Source organism: Macaca thibetana, chromosome 20 (genome assembly GCF_024542745.1).
Source record: "Macaca thibetana thibetana isolate TM-01 chromosome 20, ASM2454274v1, whole genome shotgun sequence".
Classification (NCBI taxonomy): Eukaryota; Metazoa; Chordata; class Mammalia; order Primates; family Cercopithecidae; genus Macaca; species Macaca thibetana.
Window position 1 is genome coordinate 72,878,723 of NC_065597.1, and position 16,481 is coordinate 72,895,203.

General features: G+C 56.7%; 3 protein-coding genes across 36 annotated transcripts in view; 1 reads left to right on the forward strand and 2 right to left on the reverse strand.

Annotated features, from left to right (window-relative positions):
• Positions 1 to 322: 322 nt before the first annotated feature.
• LOC126944677 (elongin-B) overlaps positions 323 to 16,481 on the reverse strand; it is a 124,922-nt gene continuing 108,763 nt past the window's right edge. For 17 of the 34 annotated variants that reach the window (XM_050774417.1, XM_050774422.1, XM_050774450.1 and 14 more), the window contains 4 exons: positions 5,807 to 5,836; positions 5,563 to 5,697; positions 4,037 to 4,142; positions 323 to 483 (listed from right to left, as the gene is read on the reverse strand). In XM_050774417.1, coding sequence (XP_050630374.1) covers positions 371 to 483; positions 4,037 to 4,142; positions 5,563 to 5,697; positions 5,807 to 5,836 — 384 coding nt within the window. In that variant the 3' untranslated portion in view covers positions 323 to 370. Of the gene's footprint in view, positions 484 to 4,036; positions 4,143 to 5,562; positions 5,698 to 5,806; positions 5,852 to 12,041; positions 12,046 to 15,497; positions 15,503 to 16,024; positions 16,031 to 16,481 lie in introns of those variants that run through there. The other 17 variants (XM_050774430.1, XM_050774425.1, XM_050774427.1 and 14 more) reach the window with 8 other exon arrangements.
• The window catches only part of ZG16B (zymogen granule protein 16B), a 58,494-nt gene continuing 43,881 nt past the window's right edge, over positions 1,869 to 16,481 (forward strand). Inside the window, exon 1 of the mRNA XM_050774604.1 lies at positions 1,869 to 1,881. The gene's annotated coding sequence lies outside the window, so the exon portion shown is untranslated. The remainder of the gene's footprint in view (positions 1,882 to 16,481) is intronic.
• On the reverse strand, positions 9,332 to 16,241 carry PRSS33 (serine protease 33). The gene is given in 10 exon segments (XM_050775034.1): positions 9,332 to 9,389; positions 11,323 to 11,383; positions 12,767 to 12,835; positions 13,667 to 13,817; positions 14,022 to 14,191; positions 14,393 to 14,458; positions 14,461 to 14,663; positions 14,816 to 14,978; positions 15,523 to 15,625; positions 16,098 to 16,241. Coding segments are annotated over 10 exon segments (1,188 nt in total).

The following is a 16,481-nucleotide window of genomic DNA, read 5'->3' on the forward strand; positions in this document are numbered from 1 at the left end:
GTGGGGGTGGGGGGCACTTAGAAGGAAAAAGGCCTAAAACTGGAATGTGTTGTCCCTGAGGCTTCCTGTGGTCTTTGTGTCCCTCCCAGTCCTCCCCTTCCCCTGGAGTGGTTGGTGTAGCTGGCTAACTGCTAACAATGGCTTGGGTCTCAAGGCAACCCAGGTACCCATGGTGTCTTTAAGCAGCAGGCTGGGCCAAGTTCTCAGCCAGGGTCTGGGAGACAGGACAGCACAGGAACTGCCAAGAACAAGCCCCAAAAGGAGCCCACAGGGAGTGGGACCCATCCCAGGGAGGGTTGGGAAAAAGAGGCAGCAACCAGGAAGACTCCCAAATCTCTTTTATTGGGGGGAATGGGCCTCTTGGGGGTCCTCACTGCACGGCTTGTTCATTGGCACTGCTTCCCGAGTCCTGGGGCTTCATCACATCGGGCAGCTCAGGTGGGCTGGAGAACGGCTCGATGCACAGGGCCTCAAAGGTGTCATCTGTGGAGGAAGGAGCAGAGCTGGAAGGGGATATCCCAATTCTTGCCCCAGCTGGGTCCTTGGTGTTCATAGGTGATCATCTGCAGCTTTGGGGATCTCCATGCGAACACTCGTCCACACAGCTGGTCTCCACAGAGCTGACCTCCCTGTTCCAGCTGCCCCATGGCCCCACAGCAATGTCTCCTACCCCTGTGGGCCCAACCTGAAGGTCCCCAGCCCTTCCCACTGACCATGCTGGGGCCCCTTTCCTCATCTTCCATGTCCACTAGTGAGTCTGAGGGCTGACCACCTGCAGCCAGCATCACCCTTCACCCAGAATGTATATCCTTGTTTCCTTCACACACTTTGGGAGGCTGAGGTGGGCAGATCGCAAGGTCAGGAGCTCGAGGCCATCCTGGCTAACACTAAACCCCGTCTCTACTAAAAATACGAAAAAATTAGCCGGGTGTGGTGGCAGGTGCCTATAGTCCCAGCTACTCAGGAGGCTGAGGCAGGAGAATGTGAACCCGGGAGGCGGAGCTCGCAGTGAGCCGAGATCAGCCACTGCATTCCAACCTGGGCAACACAGCAAGACTCTGTTTCAAAAAAAAAAAATCAACTAGACTATTCCTCCCCTGCTTAAAACCTTCCAGTGGCTTCCCATCATGCTCTGAATACCATCAAGTCCTTGCTGTCTGTCTCTCCCTCTGCCTCCCATGCTCTCAGGCTCTGGCTCTCTATGTTCTTTCCTAACTCAGACCTTCGCACTTGCTGGTCCCAACACTCGGAATGGCTGGTTGCTTCTGGACTTTCAGGGTCCAACTCAGGTCCCCTCCTCAGATGAACCTCCAATCCACCCACCCCCAAAAGTCAAGACATCCTGACATCCTGGGCGTGGGGGCACTTACCACTGGACAAATTGCCCTTTCGACTGGCTCCAGGAAGGCAAAGGCCTTCCCTGTCTTGTCCCTACTGTCACCCCAACACACAGCAAACAAACCCACAGCTTTTCTCCTGTGCTTTCTTCCAGCTAGGAGACCCATCTCTGCTTGGCTCAGGGTTCTCAACTGATCAGGCATCCCAGGGAAAGCTGGCATGCCTGATGACAGTTCTGGCTGTCACAACTGGGGAGGTGGGGTGTTCCAACGCTGTCTAGTGGGTAGAGGCCTGGGATACGGCTCCACATGCTATGGTGCACAAGGCAACCCACACAGTAATCCAGCCCAATGTGCCCACTGTGCCAAGGTTCAGAAACTGACGCAGCTTAACCTAATGCATCTTCCAAGCCACAAACCTGTGACCATTCGTGCCTTCACTACCTCCCTCATTCTTTCGTGATGAGCCTGGACAATGCTCTTTAACATTTGATTTGAAACACTGTCTTATCTTCTTGAGTGGTAAGCTTGGGGGAGGGGAGAGGTGGAGGGCGGGGCACCCATTCAAGGCCTGGGAACAACATGGTGATGGGTTGAGTTGCACCCAGGAAGTGTGTTTCTGCAAGCAGTCCACGGGGAAGCAAACAGCTCACAGCCCATGCTGTGCCCCATCAAGATAGCCCTCACCTGCAAGAGGGCTGATGTGACCTGGGCTCCAGAGTCACCACCACATTCCATGCCATACTAGGGGCTGTGGGAGAAAAACAAGTCACCTTCCTTAGCCTTGATTTTCTCACCCGCAAAATGGGTCTATCAATATCTTCCAAGTCACAGCAAACCTCTAGCGTACCACTGTTCAAATTAGAGAAAGTGACACTTCTGGGGGAAGCAGACCAGATATGCTCTTGGCACTCACTTGCTCTCTTCAGAAAGGCAGCCCTGGGCCAGGAGCCAAGGCTCAAGCCTGTAATCCCAGGAGTTTGAGACCAGGCTGACTTAACAAGGTGAAACCCCATTTCTACTAAAAATACAAAGATTAGCTGGGCGTGGTGGTACATGCCTGTAATTCCAGCTACTCAGGCCACTGAGGCGGGAGAATCTCTTGAACCCGGGAGGTGAGGGCTGCAGTGGGCTGGGATGGCACCACTGCACTCCAGCCTAGCCAACAGAGTGAGACTCTGTCTCAGAAACAACAACAACAACAAAATGCACCCATGTACAGGGCACGACCTGTATGTCTGTGCCAGCCCTGCACCTAACTCTTAACATCACCATCTGGCAGAAAGAGCCCACAGAAAGGCTCTGAAGCTTCCTATCTCTTGGGCACTGGCAGCAGGCCAGACCTGGGGTGTATGAGGACTCACACCACCTTGCTGTGAAGCCAGTCTCATCATACCCGTTTAAGGAGAAGGGAAAACCGGGGCCAGGCGGGCCAGGAGGGCAAGGTAGCTGGCTAGAGGATATAGATGCTGAGACTGAGGCCTAGCCTGAACTTATGGAACGGAAAGGTGGAGCTAGGACTATACTCTTCCTCTTCAGCCTCTGCTATGTTTCCTTACAGGCAGAAAAATATTAATAATTCTTTATAACTTGAATAAAGTTTTCTCAGCCATCCACACAGCTGCTGGGTCCACGGCTGTGAAAACACAGCTCTATAACCTCTGTTCAAATTCCCAGAGACAAAACATTTAAAATCCCCCCTCCCTTTCTCTTGGATGGAAGAAGATACCCTGGCGAGTAGTAAACCACTCCCTAATCCCCAGGTTTCTAAAGCTTGGGCAGGGGTGGGGTATGGCTGATGGAAGCACAGGCTCTGGATCTCAATCCTAGACGTGGCAGTCCCAGCAGGTGACCTAACCTCCCAGGGCTCACTTCACTGAACCTGAAAACAGGCAAAATCCAAATCTCAACCACACAGAGATGCAGAGGGATTCAGTGATACACAGCATAGAGCTTGGCATGATGTTTGACTCCAGCAAGGGCCCGGCAGCCAGCATCCTAACCATGGCTCCCTGTGTGACTGCCGGTAAGCCGGTGTCCTCATCTGCAGAACAGGGATGATGGTATGTGGACCTCCCGGGGCTACTGAGAGGATGAGACAGGGCAGTGGAAGCCACACACAGAGTAACACACAGAGCACAGAGCCAGGCACTCAGCGCCTGTAAATGTGAGCTAGCTTCGGGAAATAAGCTTCGGTTTCTATAAGCAACTCATTTGGTTGCTTCTTTAAAAAAAAAAAAAAAGGCCGGGCGCGGTGGCTCAAGCCTGTAATCCCAGCACTTTGGGAGGCCGAGACGGGCGGATCACGAGGACAGGAGATCGAGACCATCCTGGCGAACACGGTGAAACCCCGTCTCTACTAAAAAAATACAAAAAACTAGCCGGGCGAGGTGGCGGGCGCCTGTAGTCCCAGCTACACAGGAGGCTGAGGCAGGAGAATGGCGTAAACCCGGGAGGCGGAGCTTGCAGTGAGCTGAGATCCGGCCACTGCGCTCCAGCCCCGGCGACAGAGCGAGACTCCGTCTCAAAAAAAAAAAAAAAAAAAAGAGGAAACACACACATTGTGAAAGGATATTGCCAGCTCTTTAGGGATGAGGAAGACACTGCCCTGAAGGTTTCAACTCCAGGTTTCCTGATGACCCTCTTTGGAACGGTGTCCCCAACCTGCTTGGCTGCCACCCAGCCCAGTCCCCTCTCACCTGCCCGGAAGGCCAGCCCCACTGTGGCTGGGGCCTGTGGCCGTGCTGTTTGACTGGTGAAGCCACACTCGCCCAGGGTCTTGCCATCATCCAAGAGTTGGTCATCCTGAGGAGAGAAGCAGGATCTTGGGAGAGGCCCCATGTGGGGCAAGTCCCAAAGACCTCTGACCAGCAACTACACAGGAAGTCAGAGGAGGAAGAGAGTTCCCTCAGTGTGGCCCAGGACCACCGCTCTGCTTGTCAAATACACAGATTCCAGGGTTATATCCAAGAACTTCTAAGTCAGAACCTCCCAGGGTAGGGTTTAGAATCTGGTTTTATCCAAATTCTCCAGGCAAATCTAATTTGAGGAGCCAAGCTAATCTGGAGATAGGCAGACCTGGGTTTCAATCCCAGCTCTGCCACCTTGGACAAGTCATTCGAACGTTTTTTTATTTTAGAGACAGGGTCTCGCTATGTTGCCCAGGTGTGTAGTGGCACAGACCCTACATAAGCGCTATCATAGCACCCTCAAGCTTGGAACTCCTGGGCTCAAGCAATTCTGCCTCACCCTTCAGAGTAGCTGGGACTACAGGACCATGCCACCGCTGCTGGCTAGTAGTTGAGCCTTTTGATGCAAAGTATCCTCATCTGTAAACTAGAATTACCAGACTTTCAATTCATAGGGCCACCAGAGGGTTTCGATGAGCTAGGAAGGAACATAAAGCACTAAGTACATATGTGGCACATGGGACATGCACAGGCACGGCCATTTAATATTCGCTAAGTGCCAGCAGTTATCAGTGAGGAAAGCCCTTTAGAGACCATGAGAGCTGAGGCTTTGAGCCTGGAGCTAAAAGTCAGTTGCCCAGTTTCCAGCTCTAGAATCTGATCAATGCACTTAGGCGACAACCTCACAATGTTGGGACACGTAAACCGGAGGCTGATGCATCTGATTCCCCAATGCAGACCCCAAACCCCAAGCCATTCTAACTGAATAATCTCAGTTCGCTTGCAAGGGGAAAGGGGGTCTTCTAGAACATCAGCAGGAAGTAGGGAGGTAACAACGGTTGCTTGGTGAAGAACGAGTGGGACCAGACTTTCTTTGCATTAACTGAGTCCGCCACCCTCCACCCCAAGGAGTGTCCCGGGGGACAGCGTGATTCCGATGGGCCTGCGAAGAAAGCTGGGAATTAAGGGGTCGTGGTTCGAACCCTGGCGCTGCCAATGACGTTTGGCTGGTTAAGAGACCAAGCCGAACCTCAATTTCGTCAACTGCACGGCGCGGGCGATACCGTTGCAGGGGTTGGATGCCACGGTGCCCTCGGCGCTCGGGGCCCAGCACGAGGTCTAAACATCGCCCCTGGACCAGAGATCCCCGCGGCGAGCGCAGCTCGCGCTTCACCCGCACAACGGATGTCCCAGCCCGCAGCTCGGGCGCCCGCAGGCGTCGCCGGCCGCCACTGTTTACATCGCAGACAGCGTGGGCGTCAGCCCCGTGCCCGTCGCCGGGTACCCGCTCCCCTCGGCCCGCCCGCGGGACCCACCTTGTACAGCCGCTGCTCGTCAGGAGGCCGCTTGAGGATGCCCTCGACGATGCGCTTCAGCTCGAACACCGTGCTGGACTCCTTGGCGTCCGTGAAGATGGTGGTCTTGTGGCGCCGGATCATAAGGAACACGTCCTGGGGGCGGCGGGCCGGCGTGAGCAAGAGGCCCGGGCCCCCCGCGCGGCCCAGCCGCCCCCCGCCGCCCCCGGCCCGGCCCGGCCGCCCCTCCCCCACGCCCGCTCACCATCGCGGCGGCTGCCTCTCCCCTCGACGCGCCGGCGCGGCCGCGCTCCGCCCCGTTCCCGGCAGCCCGCGCGTGGCCCGGCATGCCCCGCGCCGCCCCGCCTTCCCCGGCGCTGCCCCGCCCCGTGTCACCCCGCAGCCGCCGCCATTTTAAGTGATCTGGAAGCGGGCGGTGCCGACGGGCGTGCGGACGCCATCTCCACCCCAGGGATGGCCGTCGGAGGCGGTGGCGCCCTCTCGGGAGTGGCAGAGGCGAGGTCCCCGTGTTAGTGCGGTTCGGCAGGCTCCAGGCTCGGGCACAGCGAGCCCGGGGCCGCGTTGTCGCGGGATAGTCGTGACCGCCATCTTGGGCAGGCTCCGCATTTTGGGCTTTCTGGCCGCCGTGTTGGGGACAGTCGCCCCCGCTCCCTGCCCCGACCTGGATGCGAGGACTGTCGCGGCTCAGAGGGGCTTATGACCTGTGAGGAGCCCTGGGGGCTGCTGTTGGGCTTAGGGGTGGCCCGGGCGAACTCCTTGGGCTAGGAGGCACGGGAGCGGTTGGCTACTGCTTTCCCCAGGAGGAGGGAAGGGGCAGCTCCTTGCCCCAGGGGTCCTGGGCGCCTGTCCGCCTTCCCGCTTGGCTGCATTTTGGCTCTGAAAAGGCCTAGAGACTTGATTTTCCTGGCTGGCCGCTCTTTCCACCAAGGCCCCCTTTCCTGAATGCTGGACACTATCCTGCATCGCCCCAAGTTGCATTTACATGAGACCGAGGGTCCCCCACTTGACCTCTCCCTTGCAGAGAGACACCCCAGGCTGGGTCGTGCTGGGCGGGTGTCGGAGGCGGCGTTCGAGAGAGGAGCCAGAGAGTGACCCTGGACGCCAAACCGCCCTGCAGTCCGAGCTGCGCTTTGACGGCTGTTGAGAGTGGGCGTAACGTGGGGGGTGCCGCTGCGTAGAATCTCGGCAAGTCTTAGAGCTGCATTTGTGTTTTCTAAGCTGTAATTCTAGTTATTGTTACTTTTGACTTGTGTCCCTTCCCTCCTGTGACTTACTTCACTGCAGCCCCTACCCCTGCTCCCAGGGTCCTCAGCATCCCAGTCCCTGCAGAACCTGTCTTGCTCCATGACTTGTGTCGTGAGGCATTGGACAGGTAATTGTTGGGAAGAGCTCTTGGCCAGGCTAAAAAGATTTATTTTGGCCGGGCGCAGTGGCTCAAGCCTGTAATCCAGCTCTTTGGGAGGCCGAGGCGGGTGGATCACGAGGTCAGGAGATGGAGACCATCCTGGCTAACACGGTGAAACCCCGTCTCTACTAAAAATACAAAAAATTAGCCGGGCGTGATGGCGGGCGCCTGCAGTCCCAGCTACTCGGGAGGCTGAGGCAGGAGAATGGCGTGAACCCGAGAGGCGGAGCTTGCAGTGAGCTGAGATCCGGCCACTGCACTCCAGCCTGGGCGATGGAGCGAGACTCCGTCTCAAAAAAAAAAAAAAAAAAAAAAAGATGTATTTCTTAGTCCCAGTGTCTGGCTGGGCGTGGTGGCTCACGCCTGTAATCCCAGCACTTTGGGAAGCTGAAGGAGGTGGATCACTTGAGCCCAGAAGTTCAAGACCAGCTTGGCCAACAAAGTGAAACCCCATCTGCACTAAAATACAAACACAATTAGGTGGGTATGGTGGCGCACGCCTGTGGTCCCAGCTACTCGGGAGGCTGAGGCAGGAGGGTTGCTTGAACCCGGAGGCGCAGGTTGCAGTGAGCTGAGATCGCGCCACTGCACACCAGCCTGGCCACAGAGTGAGATGCTGTCTCCAGTTAATCCCAGTGTCTTTATGTACATAGAACTGGCAACTTTAAATCCTGTACCTCTGTGGAGGGAGAGTGAAGGAAGGGTGTGGACAGTGGGGGCCAGGAAGTTCTCAGGTAGCGCAGCAGCCCACCCAGAAGTCAAAGGGTGTAGGTACAGGAGGGGCCATCTCCACAGGGAGATGCCTGGATCCCTACTCCATCCAGGCCTTATCGGCAGAGACCAGGGGTGGACACCTTACCTGTGGGGGCCGTCACAGCTGATGCCCCAGCTCAGGATGTCCACCAGAAACCAGGGGTGCCTTGGAGTCACCATCCTCTTAAGGATGGTGCCTGTCCTCCAGAGAGCAGAACACTAGGTTCAAACCCCAGCTCCTACTGGCAAAGCCCAGGGCCTCCACCTGGTTGTTCCCATCCGTGAAGTGGGGATACACAGTGTGGAGCCCTTAGGACGTTGGGGAGTGTGCCTGTACTCGCCGCGCATCAGCTCATAAGTATAACGACAATTGCATTCATTCGCTGATCCTCAGTGAGCAGTGGCACAGTTCCCCAGCTGGCGCGGTGAATGGTGTCTGTCTGCTGTCAGAGATCACCTGGACCCAGCATGAGTCCTTGCCCCCAGAGGGGGTCTCCGCACACCCCACGACGCTGTCCTCCCTGTCTGCTAACTACATGAAGAGATGGCAGGCCGTCGTGTCATTCAGTGCAGTGATACCTCCTGCGGTGGGAATGGGGTCAGGAGGGATTTTCCGGGAGCAGAGCCACTCACTGGCCTAGCCTGGGGTCTCCACTTTTGGAAGTGTGGTCTTGTGGAGTCCAGGTTCTCTTTCCTTAAGGGCCTTTACAAGGAATGGGAGCCTCCAGTGGTGGAGAGGAGCTGGCTGGCTGCGCCTACTGCTCCACACAGGAGTGTCCTAGGCCCCTTTCCTCAACTGGCCTTCACCTCTTCGCCTCACAGACTTCACTCTGAGAATCCGCCTTGCAGCCTGTCTTCTGCTCCCTCCCATCTACCTTTTGTTTGTTTTTGAGACGGAGTCTTGCCCTGTCATCCAGGCTGGAGTGCAATGGTGTGATCGTGGCTCACTGCAGTCCCCGCCTCCCGGATTCTCCTGCCTCAGCATCCTGAGTAGCTGGGATTACAGGCATGCACCACCATGCCCGGCTAATTTTTTTGTATATTTTGTAGTGACGGGGTTTCACCATGTTGACTAGTCTCAAACCCCTGAGCTTGTGATCCTCCTGCCTCAGCCTCCCAAAATGCTGGGATTACAGGCGTGAGCCACCATGCCCAGCGTCCGTCTGCCTTCTATCTCCTTCACTCCCCACTGCAGACAGGGTGTTGTGTTATGATGGGGAAGGCCCTTGTGTCTTTCAGGTGTGTTAGACCAGGGAAACAATCTGTCCTCTTTCACGTGCCCCAAAGCAGGACTCGAATCTTCCCTGGGTCTTTCTGATTGGGAGTCTTAAGACTCTCCCCAGAGAGGGCCCCGCCCTATTCCCTGGGAAAGGAATGCTGACAAAACCCTACAGGACAGAGTTTGGAGCGTTTCTCCATAGCTCAACTCGTGTGGTCCCCAGAGGGTGACACCACAGGGATGAATGGGAGCTCCGGGCCCCTCCCCAGCACCTCAACCTGCACTTTGCTTCATCTCGATGCTTTGTAACATTCTTTATGATAAACCAGTGAATGTTTTTCCCTGAGTTCTCTGAGTCGCTCTAACAAATTAATTGAACCCAAAGAGGAGAGTCATGGGAACGCCAACCTGAAGCCAGTCGGTTGAAAGTTCCGGAGCCCAAACTTGCAGCTGGGGAATGGGGAGGCAGTCCTGTGAGCCCCAACCTGTGGGACCTGAGGCTGGCGCTGGGCAGATAGTGTTGGAATTGAATTGAGGACACCCTGCTGGTGTCCAGTGCTTAGTGTGTGTGGGGGGAACCCCACAACTGTTTGTCACAGGAGTCTTCTGTGTTGATAATTGTGGTTTTGGTATGAGAGTGTTGGGGACCTCTGCTTACCAGGGCTCTAGTTTAATAAAACAACTAGAGTGATCCATCTTAAAATGTGTAGCTAAGCACTCACAAGGCATCTATAAGGCTCCTGCTGTCTGAAAATAGCCACATTCTTTTTGTTTTTGAGACAGGGTCTCCCTCTGTCACCCAGACTGGAGTGCAGTAACCTGATATTGGCTGAAATAATCCTCACACCTCAGCCCCTGGAGTAGCTGGGACTACAGGCATGCACCACCACATCCGGCTAATTTTTGCAGTTTTTGTAGAGATGGGGTTTTGCCATGTTGCCCAGTCTGGTGTCAAACTGAGCTCAAGCAATCCTCATGCCTCAGCCTCCCAAAGTGCTGGGACTACAGGCGGGAACCACCACATCCGGCCTAAAATGATCACCTCTTAAGCTGGCCGCCAATTATGATTACGAAATGTTTATGGCCGTACAGGACATCTCCCACAAGGCCCTAGAATGTGCACATGTCCTGAGAATGCAACCCGCTCTGCTAAGATAGCGTCAGTAAGCAGGCTAAGGCAGAGGATGCACAGTCACCGATGGCACCAAAAGCCCCGACCTTCAGTGAGTACATCTGCACATTCCAGGTTTATTTACCACTGCTTGTAGTTTCTCTCTCTCTCTTTTTTGTTTTTGTTTTTGTTTTTGAGACAAAGTCTCACTCTGTTGCCCAGGCTGGAGTGCAGTGGCGTGATCTCGGCTCACTGCAACCTCCACCTCTCGAGTTCAAGTGATTCTCCTGCCTCAAGCCTCCTGAGTAGCTGGAATTACAGGTGTGTGCCACCACACCTGGCTAATTTTTATATTTTTAGTAGAAACGGGATTTTACCATGTTAGTCAGGCTGGTCTCGAACTCCTGACCTCAGGTGATCCCCTCCTCCTCGGCTTCCCAAAGTGTTGGGATTACAGGCGTGAGCCACCGTGCCTGGCCTGTAGTTTCTTATAAGCAGAGACACTAACCAAAGATGGTGAGTTCTTCCCCCTGCTCTCTGAGCACGCCTGCTCTGTGATGGAGTCCTTTCTAATCTACTTGCTTCTCTCACTGTGCTCTGTGGCTCACCTTGAATTCCTTCCCGCGTGAGATCCAAGAACCCTCTCTTGGAACCCTCTCTTGGGGTCTGGATCAGGACCTTCTTTTCTGGCAACAGGAATAGAGGAAAAACATGATTTGAGAGAGATTTTCCCTACACACGAATCTTACTCTGTAGCCCAGGCTGGAGTGCAGTGGCGTGATGGTTACAGCAGCCTTGAAATCCTGGGTTCAGGCGATCCCACCTCACCCTCCCGAGTAACTGAGGAGTAACATTAACCATGCCTGGCTAATTTAATTTTTTGTAGAGTTGGGGGTTTCACTGTATTGCCCAGGCTGGTCTCGATTTTCTGGCCTCAAGCAATCATCCTGCCTTGATCTACCAAAACACTGGGATTACAAGCATGAACCACTGTGCCTGGCCTACTTTCCTTGTTTTTGTGTTAATACGTAGTAGTTATTCATGACCACTAGTTAGCAATGTGCTTTATTTGTAGAGTGTTTTATAGGTACTTTTGTCCCCAAAAGGGATATAACATAACTGTTAGTGTGGGATTTGAGTTCAAATGTGGCTCCACTACTTACCAGCTGTGGGCCCATGGCCATGTTACCTAACCTGTCTGGACCTGTTTCCCTTCTGTGAGATGAGTGTCTCCTTCGAGGGCTTTCAGGTCTGCTGAGAGCATGTACATACCTGGCACAGTGCACACACTCAGCAGGCATAACAGTGACCGCCTTGGCCGACATCTGGACCGCTAACAGCCATGGGAGAGCAGGTGTTATCAGTTCAGATTACAGAGGGGGACACGGGCCCCATCCTGTGGCGTCAGTGGCACGGGGCTGACAAGAGCTGCCGCCCGTCTGGCACCACAGGCTGTTGTGCCAGGAGCAGGCCGGAAGGAGGGGTGTGGGGAGGCTGCCCTGTTGGGGTAGGAGGGAGTGGAGAGAGTGGAGGACCTCTGCTTTTCCCAGAATCAGACCGCCTGGGCTGCAGTCCCAGTCTACCAACCTTGCCGGCAGTGTGATTTTTGGGACTTGTTTTTCTCATCTGACAAATGGGGACAAGCCACCTCACAGAGCCTCCTGTGGGATTCAATGAGCTGATGGAATAAAGCCCTCCCTCTGCATGATGTCTGGTGAGGGCTTGACGAGGGGCCGTGATTTTTTCTCATTAATGATCCTCCCTTCCCTGCCCAGCTCCACTCCCTTCTGCCTCCTTAGCTGGGCCTGCAGGCTGGCCTGCCACAGCCATGCCCTGACGTCCTGGGCACCTGGTCCCTGATGACCCCACCAACGGTGGCCAATATGTACTGCAGTGTGGTGTGTTCTCCACCTGGGGGACAGAGCAGCCTTGAGCACCCTTCCTGCCCCACTTGGCCTGGCCTACCCGTGACCATCTAGTACAGCCCACTTCCCCGGCTCCCCAGGAGAAAAGGAGAGGGAAGCAATGGCTCAGGCCTGTGCCTGGACCTAAAGGGGCTGCGCCTTGGAAGTTTACCTTCCCTTGTCTTCCCTTCTCTTCTGCCGACAGCCGCTGTCAGCTCCAGAGTAGGTTTTGAGTTTTCCAGGTTTTGTTTCTTTTCCTTCTTCAGCTGTGGAAACTGACCTCTATATATTGAAATGGGTGGTCCTGGCTCTGGAGACAAGGACATGGCAGAGAGGGGACAGGATGCCAGGTACCAGGCTGGAAGGGGACCAAGGGTGGGCAAGGCTGTTGGCGTCCAGATGCAGGTGTCAGTAGGGTGACCTGGGCCCCAGGCTCACTCTGGGAGTGAATGGTGGCCAGAAACAATGAGAACAGAATCTGGGCCTGCCCCAGGGCTCCTGACCCTTCCTCGGCTGAGCATCTGATGCCAAGTGCCCAGCCTCTTGGAGTACATGGGGAGGTGGCCACGCTGGCCAGCCCACCTTTCCCGCTGGGACACCTCCATCACAGTGGAGCAAAATCTGTATTAGTTTTTATTGCTGTATAAATGTCAGCACCAATGGAGCAGCTTAAAACACACATTTATTAAGTCACAGCTTTGTAGGTCAGGAGTCCGGGTGGCTCAGCTAGGTTCTCTGCTTAGGGTCTTTTTAGGTTGAAATGAAGGGATTGGCCGGCGGGGCTCTTATCTGGAGGCTGGTGAAGAACTTACTTCCCAGCTCCTTCAGGGTGCTGCCAGAATCCAGTGCCTTGCGGCTGTGGGTCTGAGGGTTCCGATTCCCTGCCGGCTGTCAGCAGTGGCTGCTCTCTGCTCCTAGAGGCTGCTCATGGGCTGTGGTCCCCGTGTCCTCAAAGCCAGCTATGGAGGATCTCCCTGGTGTGAAATCTCTGTCATGCTGTGAATCTGACTTTCTCCAGAAAAAGATGGGCACACAGGCCAGATGGGCAGCAGCTGGTCTGCCCACCGCTGCGTGCCTTGCACCCATCCCTGACCAGGGCCGAGAAAAGTAAATACAAGCCAGGAAGGGAGGGGGGAGTGTCACCCCCTGGGACTCATGGCAGATCCCTGGATGAGGGTTGGTGGAGTCAGATCTGGTGAGCCCCAAAGAGGAGAGGAGGCAGGAGGTGGGGGTTGGGGGTGGCCTTTAGCTTTATTAGGCATCTTGGCCTCAAGGCAGAAGAGATGTGGGGTATGGGCAGGTCCCCGGATGAACCAGGAGACTGAGGGACCCCAGCAGCTGGTCCCAGGTCAGCCTCACTGGCTAGCATTAGAAGCTTACGTGAGCCTGGCCGGGCGCGGTGGCTCAAGCCTGTAATCCCAGCACTTTGGGAGGCCGAGACGGGCGGATCACGAGGTCAGGAGTTCGAGACCATCCTGGCTAACACGGTGAAACCCCGTCTCTACTAAAAAAAATACAAAAAACTAGCCGGGCGAGGTGGTGGGCGCCTGTAGTCCCGGCTACTTGGGAGGCTGAGGCAGGAGAATGGCGTAAAAACCCGGGAGGCAGAGCTTGCAGTGAGCTGAGATCCGGCCACTGCACTCCAGCCTGGGCGACACAGCGAGATTCCGTCTCAAAAAAAAAAAAAAAAAAAAAAAAAAAAAAAAAGAAGCTTACGTGAGCCTGAATCCAGGGGCTATATGTGGCCACGTTGGTGTAGACACCTGGACGGTTGGGCAGGGCACAACCCTTGCCCCAGCTCACCACGCCCACCAGGACCCAGCTCCCAGACTGCAGGCAGGTCAGGGGTCCCCCAGAATCACCCTGCAGGAGAAAGAGGAGCCTAGGTCTCAGCCCTCCCAGGACCTCAGAACAGTTCTCAGGGTTCCAAACCCCTGGGGTGGTGCCTCTGGGTTGGGGGCCAGGACCCTGAGCCTTCGTTGGTATGTCCTGGGTCCTGGAGTTTAGGGAGGCAGGGTGCTAGGCACAGGGATGGGACTCCGGAGGCTGGGGAGGTGGGGTGCACACCTGGCAGGCGTCCTTGTGGCCCTGGGGGTAGCCGGCACACAGGCTCCCAGGCAGCACAATGGGCTTTGCCAGGGGCACCTCCGCGCCCACGTGGTAGAGGCGGTCGCAGGTGGGCGAGTCCAGCAGCGGCACCCTTACTCCCTGTAGCGGCCGCCACTCTGGGAGGGGCACTGGGGGAAGAGGAGGAACCTCTGAAAGGCAGGCGTGGAGCCGGGGTCAGTGGGAGAAGCTGAGTTCTGAGAGAGGAGATTTGGTTCCCGAGAAGCCGCGCTGGGTCCTGGATTGGGGCAGTGAGGGACTGGGATTTCCGGTCAGTTGGAGGAGGAGATAGGGGCTCCCCGATGCCTCGGAGCCCCGCCCTCCTGCCTTACCTCCTGGGCGGAGGCTGCCGCAGCCAGTGACCTAGCATGGTGTGCCGGGCGGCGGGCGGTCGCCTGCACGGGCAGGCAGACGGGCTGGACGCGAGCGCTCAGGGGCACCGAGCGACACAGCTGCAGCAGTGCCAGGTCACCGCGGGCCCCGTCCTCGGAGTAGTCCGGGAGCAGCAGCACCCGTCGCAAGGGCACTGAGAGCGTGCAGGGCGAGGTGGGGCCCAGGTGCAGCGCCCCCAGGCGCACGCGGTACTCAACTGGCAGTGCCCTCCTGTAAGACAGGAGCGGGAGGCTACTTCCAGCACCTGGTCCTCGACCCCCTCCAGCCCGCCTCGACCCCAACGCCTCTGCCAGGCCACGCCCGGTCCTCCGCGGGCCTTGCCTTCCTTGCACACCCCGCCTGGGCCCTCGGTGAGCGCTGACCTGGGGAAGCAGTGCGCTGCTGTCAGCACCCACTGGGGGGCGATGAGCGACCTCCCGCACACGTGTGCCCCACGATGCTGGATGCTCGCCTGCCATGGCCACTCTCCGTCCCGTGCATCCCGGCCCCCTAAGATCCCACTGGACACGCGGGGCTGCCCGCAGGCTACAAAAGGAGCAGGGGCGGTGAGGGTTGGCTGAGGACCTGGGGCCTGGGAGGCTGGTGTGTGAGGGGAGACATGGGGCCGAGGTCCAGGATGGGGCTGACTCGGGTGGACTTCGAGGCTTTCTCACTTGCAGACTTCCTTCCCTGAGTCCCAGCAGCTCCTGGAGGAGGAAGCAGGGAAGGGACCAGATTATAGATTTGGTGTCAAATAACGGGGTTGGAGGGGAGGCCAGAGATGAGGAAGGAGGGTGAAACATCATGTTGCCCTGACCTTGTGCCAGGCTTTCATGCCGTCTATTATCTTATTTAACCCTTCCCAGAGCACTGTGAAGGTGCAGGGGGGAAGGGAGTATGAGCATGACACCGACAAGCACATCGTGGTGTGGTGAGGTCAAGGTCAGTGGCAGAGAGGATTGAGCCCTTGGAATCAAGATTAGAAAGCCCAAGAATGCTCCAGGGAGCCCGGCCCAGGGAGCAGTGAGATGGGAGAACTGGGAGCCAAGGTGTCTGCGGCCCTTACCCCCCAGTCCGTGTCCCCACTCACCCAGCACCAGAAGGAGCAGGATCTGGAGATAGGAAGCCCCTCTCATTCTGTCTTCAGGGCTGGGCTGAGTAAAGGTGGCACTGCCCAGGGCTTGGACTCTGGTCTGGAGCCAGCAGGGAGAAGAGAGGAGCGTCCTGGCCCAGGGGCACCAATCCTCACCCCAGCCCCTTACACCCTCTGTGGTCCTTCTGTCTGTCCTCAGCTCCTGCTGGGTCCTGGACTTATCCTGGTGGCCCAGGCTGTATACTCTTCCTTCTGCCCAGGCCTCAGGTATGCAACCACCACCACCTAGATATTTGGGCATCCTTGGCCTCAACAGAAGCCCTGGAGCCTAACCCCCCTCAGTCATCCTCACTCCCTCCCTCACCCCCCTCCCCCATCCTCATCCCCCTCCCTCATCCTCACCCTCCTCCCTTATCCTCACCCCCTCCCTCATCCTTACCCCCATCCTCACCCCCTCCCTCATCCTCATCCCCCATTCTCACCCCCTCCTCCATCCTCACCCCCCCCTCCCTCATCCTCACCCACTTCCTCATCCTCACCCCCTCCTCCTCACTCCCCTCCCCCATCCTCACCCACTCCTCACTCCCCTCCCTCATCTTCACCTCTCCCTCATCCTCACCACCTCCCCCATCCTCACCCCCACTCGTCCTCACCCCTCCCTCATCTTCACCTCCTCCCCCATCCTCACCCCCACTCGTCCTCACCTCCTCCCTCATCCTCACCTGCTGGCTGCACCTGCCTGCCCCCGCAGCCCCTGGCTTGCTCTCACCCTCACAGCCTGGTGCCCTCTCCTGACGAGTTGGGGGAGGGCCTCGGGGCTTAAAGGGCCAGGAGAGAGCCAGGCTCAGCCAAGGAGTAATTAACAGGGCCAAGGCGGGGCTGTGGCTTTACCGGACGAGCCTCAAACAAAGATCCTTTGAGCAGAGCTTTGGAGGTGGCAGGAAAGGGCCGCTGGG